General features: G+C 39.6%; 1 protein-coding gene across 2 annotated transcripts in view; it reads left to right on the forward strand.

Moving 5' to 3' along the window:
• Positions 1-12,146, forward strand: part of LOC149260762 (cyclase-like protein 3) — a 418,966-nt gene that overhangs the window by 110,723 nt on the left and 296,097 nt on the right. For both annotated transcript variants that reach the window (XM_089421058.1, XM_089421056.1), the window contains exon 2: positions 380-424. In XM_089421058.1, coding sequence (XP_089277184.1) covers positions 380-424 — 45 coding nt within the window. The remainder of the gene's footprint in view (positions 1-379; positions 425-12,146) is intronic.

The following is a 12,146-nucleotide window of genomic DNA, read 5'->3' on the forward strand; positions in this document are numbered from 1 at the left end:
ATATCGTAGTACAGATTTTCCTGACATTGGGCTCCATATCTGGCTAGGGACGTTGCTCCTAATGATCCCATGAATACATCCATCTGGTTCACTCAGGATGAATTTGTCATTGTTTTCTGGGCATATGTTGCTTTTTCACAGATAGATATTCTATCAAATTAATGCTTAGAAACTACTTTCTAATACATACAGAATTCTTAGTTTGTGCCATGCTAAACATTTTTTAATATTTTATACTGCCCCTTGTTTGTTCAAATCTGCAAGGATTTAAAAGAACAGACAACTAAGATGAGAAACATGCTTTATTATTTCTTCAGTGGATCTGTTTTAAACTATTATGATTCCCTTTTTAATGGTTCCTTTTGCTGATGATAAATAGGGCATGCATTGCTTGTGGATGTACCAAGAGATACAAATATAACAGGTACGATTTTTCCATTTAATGGTTAGCTATTGTTCGATATTCAATTAAGTAGTAGGGGAGTAAAACTTTTTGTATGGTCCTACATTTGTTATGCTGCCAAAGGAAAGAAGCAATATTTGTTAATTGCTTTCCAGCAGTTGTAAGAATGTTCCAAATTGCATCCATCATGTCACATTTGCTTGTTCTTTCCTTGAATTCTTTTCCATTTGGTATTTCCTTGTCAATAATCATGATGGAAGTTATGGTTAATCTAATTTTTCATAGTCATTATTATTTCAGTTCCCATAAATGATGTAACTTCCACAAACAAAACAATACGAGCAACTCTGTTTTGGGTTAGACAGTTTCATTTATTTGAAGAGACAGTGAGCAAACACAAAGTTAATATGAAGTGTATAAACACATCATAAATGACTGGAGTTAATCCTTTTCCTTTGGGAACTTTGTTTTGTACTCTTCTGAAAAGTTTTACATGGGAAGATACTCATCGTAATTGTCTCTCTTCGACTTACATTCTTTATTTTCATTTTTTAAACAGGAACAAAGCTCAGTAATCAACAGTTTTTTTTCCCAAATCAACTCAGTAATCAACAGTTACAGCCAAGTCACGGACCACACTATGTCAGGACGGTCCGCATCTCTAGAAGATGAAAAACCTTCTTTTTTCTAAGCACTTCCAGGAGAGGAATTTTATGCCTCGTTATACTATGACTAGAGTGTAATCTACTGTGTATCTGCCTCAAAGGAAGAACATTATAACATAGATGCAAAACACCTAGCCTGGTGCTTTTCCAGATATTGAATATGTGGTTTTTGTTCCTGAGGTCACTTTATCCCGATAAATTGTTGCTATCCTTTGCATTATTGCAATTTGAGTCTACCTTGCTGAGTTCCCCTCAATGTTGTTAAAATCACGATAATATCGCGATATTATCATTTTACCGCGATAATTTCCTGCTGCCGATATTATCGCGAGTAATATCCAAAATTATCGCCAGTTTTTTTTTATATCCGATATTTTCCGTTTTTATCGCGGGCAACCGGGGCAGCGAGGTTTTATAAGGGATGCTAAATGTTCGAAATGCAATTTTTTTGAAAGAAACAAATAATTTTTGAGTGGGGCAGCTTAATGATCAAGTCTAGTCCCTAATATTGATATGCTATTCATGGTAATGTTAAATTCTTAAAGTAAAAGGATGAAAATGAAAAATTAAGTGAGAATGTCACTTAAATTTTCATTTTCATCTTTTTACTTAAATTTTTAACATTACCATGAAATGACTTAGGATGTTTGAGAGTGGTTCCGGCCTCATTGGATTTCATATGGAGAAAGTAGAATTTTAGATTTCATTCAACATCCAGCAGACTTATCAGTTTTTCAGGATTTCAGGATTGGGAGATTGTAATGTTTCCAGGTGACACCACCTGCCCGGGCTACCCCTGCCACCAGTAGAGGACGTGGTCTACCTCCTATAGCTCCTACTTCTAGTTCTTCAGCTTCTAGAGCATAGCAGACTCCATTGCCAACTCCACCAGCACTAGCATCTACATCTAGAGAGAAAGGGAAAGCTGTGGCATTTTTTCGCAAGAGGGGCAGAGGAAATCAATAGGATTAGACTTTAGTTATTTTCTTCATTTTATTGTATATGACATTATGACATGATGAGATACATTATTATATTTTTTGTTGATATTTTGACGCTGAGTTGGGACTCAGGAGTCAAGACTTACTATTCAGGACATGATTCAATGTTCTGTGTGATTTTAGCACTAGAAATGATATTAAACATCTTATATATTAGTTCTTTTATCATATTTATGTGTCAATGTATTTATTTTATGTTGTAGATGGTTTAGATATTAAAAAAGTTGAAAAAAATGAATATTTTTGTACCAAATAATTTTTTCCCGATTATTTCTCGATAATTACGATTTTTTTCCGATTTTTTCCTCGCGCCGATATTATCCCGATAACGATTAATGCAACATTGGTTCCCCTTGACTACTACCTGAATGGGAAGGTGAGTGTTCAGGCCCTAGGACCCCTATGCTAAAGCCCTAATAAGCATTCATTATTGGTTTATCTGTTATATTAGTACATTGGATAGAACCTTTCATTGTACCCTTTGGCTCCTATATATATACACACACACCAAGGACACCTAGTCTTGAGATCATCATATCTTGTCTTATACATTGGATTAATTGTGAAGGTGGCTTCCCCCTTGAAGTGGATGAAGTGGATGGTATTCATTGACTTTTATTAGTTTCAAGGCACTTGGATCATTACATTTGATATCAAGACCATATGATTGTAGGGTTTTTCTCCTCAATCAAGATATCTTGGCATTTTTGCTGCAACTTTTTTTTCTCTAGGAAGTTTTAGACTGCAGAATTTTGACGAGACTGAGGCAAAGTAGTGAAGTACATGTGGTCGAAATTTCAAGTTCTGGTTTGCTATAATTTGGAGATATAGCTTATAGAAGTTAGGGTATGTGACTAATCCTGAAATTAGTCTTAAATGGGTCGTTTTTATTTTAGTTTTTAAATTTTTCCTATAACCTTTTTCTAGGAAGTTTCAAACAACGAAATTTTCAGTAGACTGAAGTGAAATGGAGAAGTACACTTGGTCAAAATTTCAAGGTCTGCTTCCCTGTAAGTTTTGAGATATGGCATATGGAAGTTAGGGTTTGTGTCTAATTCTAAAATTAGTCTCAAACAAATGATCTTCTTATTTCTGCTATAACTTCTTTTCTAGGAGGTTTTAGATAGTGAAACTTTATGGAGATGGAGGAGAAATATCCTATTTTTTGTAATTTAGTGTTGCCTTATTTTAGCCAGTCAAAACAACATTACAAACATTCTTTCTATAATGATGCCTACTATGTCTCTTGACAGTTGTTGCTACAATAGCCAGAGATAGAGATCATGTCCACAAAACGAAAATCATAATGTAAATTATGGAATCCTTCCCATGAAGGGAAACTGGGGTTTGACAGATATCCAAGACAAAACTTGACCTGCCTTTGAAGGGACACTGGGTCTGTAGTATTTCTGATTCACACAACCATAAAAAGCTAAAGAGACTGAAATATAAAACCAGAAGGGAGACCAGGAGGTTAGAGCATTTCAGGGTGCTTGGCCTCATCGAAGAGGTTTATGGGAGACCCTTTGGAGGTTCCTGGTGCTCGCACCATTACCCTCCCTCCTTGATTTTTCACCAACTAAGAAACAAGGATGATTAGGAATCTATCGTGCTTTTCAAGCGCCTCCAGCCTTGTTGTGATGCAATTTTTCTCTCTTACTAAAATTATAGCTCTTGGGAAACAAAACCCTTTGTTTGCCATTATAATTCCTTGGTTCATTGAAATTTTTCGTCTCGAGTGCTGGAGGTGTTTGGGTCCTTGACAAACTCTACAATTTAAACCTCCATCTGGTCGTTCTCAGTCATTTCCATGGCAGCCTTGGTTTTTCGTTCAAGCTCCTGGATCCAACAATGTTGTTTCTAGGTGGTGGATATGTGGAACATGATGGCTGCAACCCTTATATCCCTCTATGCTTTTGGTACTGGGGAGTGGCTCGGCCATGGCCTCTTTCCCCTTGTTCCTATGGCACCCTTGCTTGTGATAAGACTAACTCACTAGAACCACTGCTTTGACAACATCCTATCAAATGACACTCCACAGAGCCACAAAGCCACAGAGCAGAAAAACAAACTGAATTGCGATGCACGAATAGCTCAAAGGGAAGTGACCATATATGGTGCCTTCCTTGACAACAACATTTTTAAAAATACGAGGTATCATTTCCAACGTAGGCTTGACGCTTCAAATGTTGGGCTTTAACTGGCCATATTTCTTAATTATTTCTTTCAACAGTTGTGTAGGGCTTGTTACCCACCACCTGTGGGTGATATCCGTAGGAGGAAAAATTTCTCCTAGATAGCCCTCAGTCGATAGCCAACAGTCCCTTGCAGCAACCAGATAGCTAGATGTGCCACCATCTCCGCCACCTAAGCCAACCATTATGCTCCCTCGCCATCTGTTATGATCGTATGTTTGAAGGTAGACCTTCCAACCCTAAAGGTATTGCCTTTCATTATGTAGTTGGGTATTTTGGCTTACTTATCATGGACACTTTTGGGCATGGATTAATGGGGGGATTCGACGGAAAGAATGGGCTTGGCTTGTACTCTTGTCTCCTCTGTTCAACTTGGTGGTTAACCTTGTATCCTAGTCCTGTGAGATCTCCTTTATTGGCTACTAGCTTTAGGAATGACACTACATGGGAAATCCCGATTTTCGCTGCATGGTTTCATTTCCCAACACCACATACATTACTCCCCTTCGCTCATTATAATCCCTTTCACCATATTTCCCATCTGGGTCCACATTTGTCCATTCGGTCCACAAGGAGTTAGCCTACCCCTCCCCTTGTCCACACTTTGGGTCAGGCCTGGAACAATGCCCCAGAGGTTGATGCAGTTAAAAAAGAAGAAGTAAAAAGCATAATTTGGCGACTTTCAATAGGAAATGTACCATAAGATGCAAAATATGGTCGGGACATACAAATTTAGCACGTGGGAAAAAACCAACATGAGCTTTGCCCTCTATCATTATGGCCATCACCCTGGTTCCTAGGGCCCCTACATGAGTTCCCTGCATCATTAAGGAACCCATGATTGTCCTAACCCTTGGTGGGCGATGAACTGCTCAACCTTAAGGGACTATTCACTGCTACATGATTCACATCATGCTCTCGTCCCTTGGAGCCGTGAGTAGTTATATAAGAAAAATCAATAAAATACAAAAGGCATATGAAGAAGGGTGGATAACAAAGGTTGGGGTAACTCATGTACCACGATTTCTCCCTCTTCCATCCATACACCCAAGTGTAGGCTTCCCTCATCATGGCTACCCTTGCACTGTGGCATGTGGTTTGTTGCCTTCCCTTGATGTCCCACTCTGTCCCATCATTATATCAATGAAATCTGCCACTTAAGGGATGTACCATGGACCTGTCACTCCCTTAGAGGTTGAGACCACTTAATAGGGTCCTTGATTAACCTGCTTGAATTTGGAGACATTTGTACATTTTAAGGCCCATTATGGAAGGGAATGCCATTGTGAAGTGTCCACTTGGTTCCATGATTTGTAGGCTCATTTACTCAATTTCACTGATGATTTGTTGTACTGGAAGGTGAGGAGACACATTGGATCTTATACATGATTGTAGGTGGGTCTTCTTCTTCGGGTTTGGTCTCCCTATACGAGGTCCAAGCTCTCCAGAGGGTCATATTGGCATTTGAAGGGTGAGCATAGAGAGCCATGGGCTTCCACTATAGAAGAGAGCAAATAGCCACATCATGGGAACCTTCAGCTTAATTCAATGCTCACTCGTGTTCCATTTATTTGACGATGATGATGTACCTGGACCACTTTGCCCAATTGACTACACACTTGCACCACACACTTGGCAGTTGTTCCAGTGCCCAGATGAGGATGTGTCTCACCATGGGAGATAAAGGGAGGGCTTGCATCATTGTTCCAACCCTTACATATGGGATACAAGCTTGTTTGATCCACTTGGAGACCCACGAGGATACTTTTGTGCCCCCACAACCACTTGGGAGCACTACAGGTCATTTGCTTGGAGATCAAGGGGCCACCAACTTCATCACTATTTTTGGAGCCCTTCCATCCATTTTGGCAAATGTTGGACTTCACTAGGCCTTCCAACGACCCTCCTAGCTATTGTATTATCATTCAATCCTCTTAAGAGGCTTATTTTTCATGTTATGGAGCTATTTGGTGGGCTTGTCACCAATTAGGGTGTTATTTTGTACATTAGAAACAATTTTAGGGGTTTGTTAGGCTAGTTAGACCCATTGAACTATTAGAGGCTCATATAAATACTAGTGAGGCCTAATTTGTAAGTCATCATCACTTGGATTTGGATCATTGTTTCTTCTGGAATTTTGCTATAGCTATTGAAGGACGAATTGAAGATTCTTTAATGCATTTTGATGTTTGGGTTAATGCTATTCTATTTTGGAGCTTCTCTCTTGCAAATGTGATAGATGGATATACTTTTTTCTGCCATGTAAGTTTCTCTTTTATGCAAAATTTTCATTATATGTTTAAACTTTAATATATGGAATACTACATCATGATGTTGCTTGTGCTCTAAATTATGCAGAAATCTTGAATCACTCTAGTAGCCTTGATCTATTGCATGCATTATTCATTGGGCAAGAAAATGAATGTTCCTAGGGGTTGTCTTTGAAAACCTAACCCTAAAACTCCATTATTTGACAAGTCAAAGTATGAATCCTTGTTGTAGCTGGGTCGCTGCTTCATTAGGGCAGGCGAAGTTGCAATAAGGCTCCTTGCTAGAACAAAACCATAAATCAATCTCATTCTTGACTCCATTGCCCCAGGGCCCAATAGTTTAGGCACTAGTCCTAGATTCTTGGTAATCACATTAACTTAACGAAATATCATTTTTTCACCTCTTTTCTTCATCCCTTAAGGATAAGGAGATTTCCTAGGGCTTGGTGCGAAATTTTATGGAGGAGGAATTTTAGGATTCCATTCCAACAAGTTTCTTCATTTATGTTTCCTCTAGGCATCCTCCAGTTTTGAACAAATTCTGACAGTGGAATTTCAAATAAATACACCAAGAGGGAACCCTTTAAGCTCCTTTGACTTGGGGATTTCTTGAAGGTTTTCACTTTGTAGTTCATCATTCAAAACCTTTTCTCTTAACTATAGGTGATCATTGGATGAGCCTTTACCATAGTATATCTCTCAACCCTTAGTATCTTATAGTATTTCTCTTAAGGCGTTTTTCATAGAAAGTCACCCTAGCTTCTCCTGAAGCTCACACTTTAATTTAATATTTCCATTGAATGAGCCATCCTTGCCTCACTTTGAACCCTAGTATAAACACATCAATCACAAGTGAGGGGTTTTGGAAGTTTTGATCTTAGGCGTTCATCATTTTTGAATATTCCTAAAACGGAGGTCATCCTTCCCTCAAGCCTTTCTTCGAGAGCCCTTCTTTTGCTTCTAAAACAAGAAACCTATTATTTGAGCCTCTCCTTTGAATGTGCAATGGAAATCACATTTTGCATCATTATTGACCTCATCATTCTAGTGATTCCCAATACCGGGACTCATTCCATCAGTGAAAGTTCGTAAAGAGCAGGGGACATTTACTGAGGTGACAACGGGTCCTTGTCCCATTGTTGCCACTTGATCTAGTAGTATTCCCTTTGGAACCCCTCATAGGATCCTTGCTAAATTAAGTGGTAACAGGGCTGATTCTACATACTCCCTTAGGGTGGTTGCTTTGGGGGTACCTCATATGTGTTAGATTGAGTGCTAGGGACTAGTGCGAGGTGCTGGCTTGTGCTATCGGCCACGTGATTACATAATTGTCTTCGATGTGTTTGGGAGGGGTTGCACATGGCTTCATGCCAACTCATCCCCCCTCCTGCCCACGTCGCACCTCACAAGGGGTAGAAGAAATATCATATCACGTGGCGGGAAATTTCAGATTTTTTTTCATTATAATTTCAAAGATATAGTCTATGGAAGATAGGGTTTGTGATTAATCTTGAAATCAATTTTAAAACAACTGTCCTGGAACTTTTGCTAGAATTTTTTTTTGAAGAAGTTTCAGACTGAAATTTTCGGAATCTTGAGGAGACATAGCGAATGACGTGAATTTTTTTACATATTTTTTACTTATTATAATTTATGAGATATATCTTGTGGAAATTTGGGTGATTTTAAAAACTTTTTCTGAGGTTAGCAAGCTGATTTTTAACTTTTTTATTTTATTTTTTTTCCTTCATTTTTTAAATTTGTATTTTTGTGTCTTAAAATAACATAGTGATAAATCATTCAATGGGTAAAACTTCGATAGGGGAAGAATACACGTAGGAACTAAACATGGTTTCACCTTGTTGGAAACCTGTATAACCCTTGTTGGTACGATTTCAAGTAGTATTGCATCAGACAATACTAGTGTATAGAAGTTCACTTCCACATACCTTTAGGTATATAGAAAGTATCCTAGGTATATTTGAAACCAACTTTAGATATGTTATTCGACTGCTTTGTTTCTATAGTACATTGAAAACATCACCTGGGGAGATCACTCTCTAGTAACTGGATAGTTGGACAATACGGCTAAAGGCACAATTGAGCCTCCTTAGCTACTGCCTTGACATAGTGGGCTGAGTGCTATTTTTGGACCTTGTGTTGATTTCTAGTAGCATCGGATGTGCTCTAAGCCTCAAAATTTGCAGGGAGGCTTGGACACATGTATTCTAGAAGACCTAGAAATCGTTTTGAGAAATTCCACCAGGAGAAGGTTTTATTAAAATAATTAATTATTTTCAATGGATGCCTAAGTCTAAACTTAGGGAATTAAAATAATTAAAGGGTATTAATTAAACCGAGGGTGAAACTCCTAGAAGAAGACGAGGATCAAGCCAAAATGATCTTAAGCCATTGATTAGAATCTAATTTGGGTCGTTGGTTCTCAACGAGAAGTTTATATGAGGCGACTTGATGGGCATTTGGAATTCACATCGAATAAGAGATCAAGAGATCAATTTCTCAAGAGAGCAACGCAGTAGTTTCCGGGGAGATTCGAAGACAGAGTAATGCTCCCACTTCCAGGCTGCCGAGAGTGAACTGGTTGATTGGATTAATCATCATCCGTGGTGTAGGGCTCTTCCTCCACCCTGCACCCAAATTGCCGGGAGTCATCCGAGTCAGAGAGAGGGACCATCGAGCAAGTAGGGACCCCCTGAGCAGGCTCGCTTGGACCCGCAAGGCCTGCTTGAGTAGCCGGGGTGGAACTTTCCATAGCAGGGCGTTGCAGATCAATTGTGGGCATTGTCCCTTGAGCTGGTGGTGGGTTTTCCTGATTTACTTCCGCCTGACCTCTGAGATTATCACAGTGCTCGACAGTAACAGATACAATGAAAGTGGAGTTGGCGAGTGTGCAGGGTATCCGATACCTGATTGTGGGGTGCGCTTCATGTCCACATTCTGTTATGCTTCCGCTCCCAGGCCCTCTGCCATGTCCCGCTGTTATGCCATGGAGGCGATGCCGCTCAGATGTAACTTCGATGGAGGAAGAAGGAGAAATGGGGCCAGTCCTCTGAGCGGTAGCCCGACCGCGAGAGCCTCCTCGTCGACTGCTCATTCTGGGACGCTCTCTCCTCATTGCTAAATTCAGAGGATGAACCAGCTTGCAGAAACCCGGAGAGGAGAAATTAACCAAGACGGGGGCCGCAGAATTTGGCTTACAATGCTTGTAAACCACTCTCAAGCTTGGGACAATACCTGAGTTGGGAACAGAGCAAGAATGTCCCTGTGCAATCCCCCACATCACCGAGGAGTGCTCCAACGTTGTAGTGGAGTGCCCAACAACTTCAAATGAATGCGTAAATGTAACAGAGGCTCCCGGAATATGAAGCGCCATCGCACAGGTTACCAGGAGGCCAATTAAGGAGGACAAGACTAGTAATAATACCCGCATTGAAGTTCCTGCATGCGCCCATTTGAAACATTCTGTTGGGTACTGCGTGGCACGCAAGGGCTGACACATGCCCATGCGACGCACCACCTGTGAGCTGCCATGCCTTTTAAGCACCCGCATCCGAGAGGCCACTAACACATCTTAGTGTCTAGAGTCGATGTATATTACCATACTAGATCACACAATTTTTTTTGTGGAATTTGGCTAGGTTTAAGTAGGATTTTTTTAATAATTAAAAATTTCCCGCAGAACGAGATTTTTTAATTATTCTCTATGCAATGATGTAAATAAGTGGCCTTAAGAAATGTTTGGGGCGTGTGACTACTCGAAATTCATCCTCAGAGACTCAACATTATCCTTGGACCCACTTTGGGGGTCATAAAACGACTTATGGTCCCACAAACGCCGATTTTCCTAATGACAGTGGCAAAGATGAGGAAAAAAAATAATTGGAAAAATTTATAAATTTTCCAGAGTCAAAGAAATTCAAACAAGTGACATGGCAATTCCAAATGAAATTCAAAGATGATGTGGCAATTATGTGGGGCCCACCACATGAAACCCAACTCAAGTCAAAGCAAGTCAAAGTTCCAAGTGGCAAGTCAAATGGTCCAAAGTTAAAGTTATGAAATATTACGTATGGCCAATGTTTAAGTTGAAATTAAGTGCAAGGCATATTATAAAGTTTAAGCTTTAATAAAGTGAGTGGGGAATGGACCCACCTCACCTCTCCATGGTATACACATAGTTATGAAGATTTATGCACATGCCACTAAAGAATTCAACGCAAAGGGAAAAGAAGGTTCCACGCAGCAAGGGAAACTCCAACACAACAACATGATATTACACAACAGATTTTTGAGAAGATATTTACGCTGCCAATCAAGGAGACAACTCCACGTATGGGCAGATTAGGTACACGTTGGCAGTCAAAGATCAACGCTACAACAAGGGAAATCAACGCATGGTTCAGATTTTGTGATGGCAGATCTGATTGCTATTATTTTGGGAGTATATCTCCACACAACTTCACATCCTTTACACTTGTACGCACAATACCTACCTTAGCCTCTACGTAACAGCTAGTTCAGACTACACGCAGATTTGGAAGGGGCTGTGTTATTTCAGTTAGTGGGGGACATGTGTCAGAGTTTGTCCCCCCACAAAATCAGTCAAGAGATACATGTTGCTAAGTTCATACGCAGAGGCAACTTGACATCATATTTTGTGGGGATTGCATTGGAGTTTACAACAGTTAACTAAGGAGTTGTCTCCCCATTCCACCAGCATTCATACACATGGCAGCAGTGAGGATGTACGCACAGGCCAGCAGAAGGTATTCACAACAGTTTGATTTCCACACTTCATAGTCACATTGCCACTTGAAACTTGACTTGGTCTTTGGGATTGTCATCAAGCTACACTTATCACTTGTTTTCTCCATTGGGATTGGATCTAAGTTGCACGAAACGGGGAAACGGAAACGAGTTTCCGAAACGGGAAGCGAAACGAAATGCGACCTCCCCAAATTTTGGAAACGGGGAAACGCGAATATATATAATAATAATATATATATATATATATATATATATATTAAAAATATTTAAAAATTATTATTATATATATGTGCAATCATAAAGCATGAATGATACATTTACATTATATGATTATAATTTATTACATTTAAACATTAAGATTAAATTTACATCACATTTACTCATGAGTCATGAATGATCACATAATGAAAATAAAAATACAGGAAAATCCAAAATCAGCCTTTATTTATATTAGTATATGAGGCTGCAAGTACAATAAAGACTATAAGGCTGCAAGAACTATAGAGACAAATCACAAAAGACTAATCCTCATCATAACAATCCTCATAAAAAATAGAAGCAGCACAATGCTCAACAGTGGATGGTAGTGCTGAAGAAGATGATGCACCAATTCCACTATCAGATTCGGCCTCAATATTCAGGGCAGCAAGAGAGAGATCCAAATCAGGATTTTCTGCATCCACATCCCATTCTTTAGAAGGACCACTGTTGTATTCTGGACCCCTACGAGATGCAAGGCGAAGGTTGGAGTGCACATAAACAAGATCCTCTGCTTTCTGTGAGCCCAACCTATTGCGCTTCACAGAATGAATAAAACCATAAGT

The sequence above is a fragment of the Pinus tabuliformis genome, chromosome 6, assembly GCF_031772625.1.
Source record: "Pinus tabuliformis cultivar Carrire ecotype Pingquan chromosome 6, CPIR1, whole genome shotgun sequence".
Lineage (NCBI taxonomy): Eukaryota > Viridiplantae > Streptophyta > Pinopsida > Pinales > Pinaceae > Pinus > Pinus tabuliformis.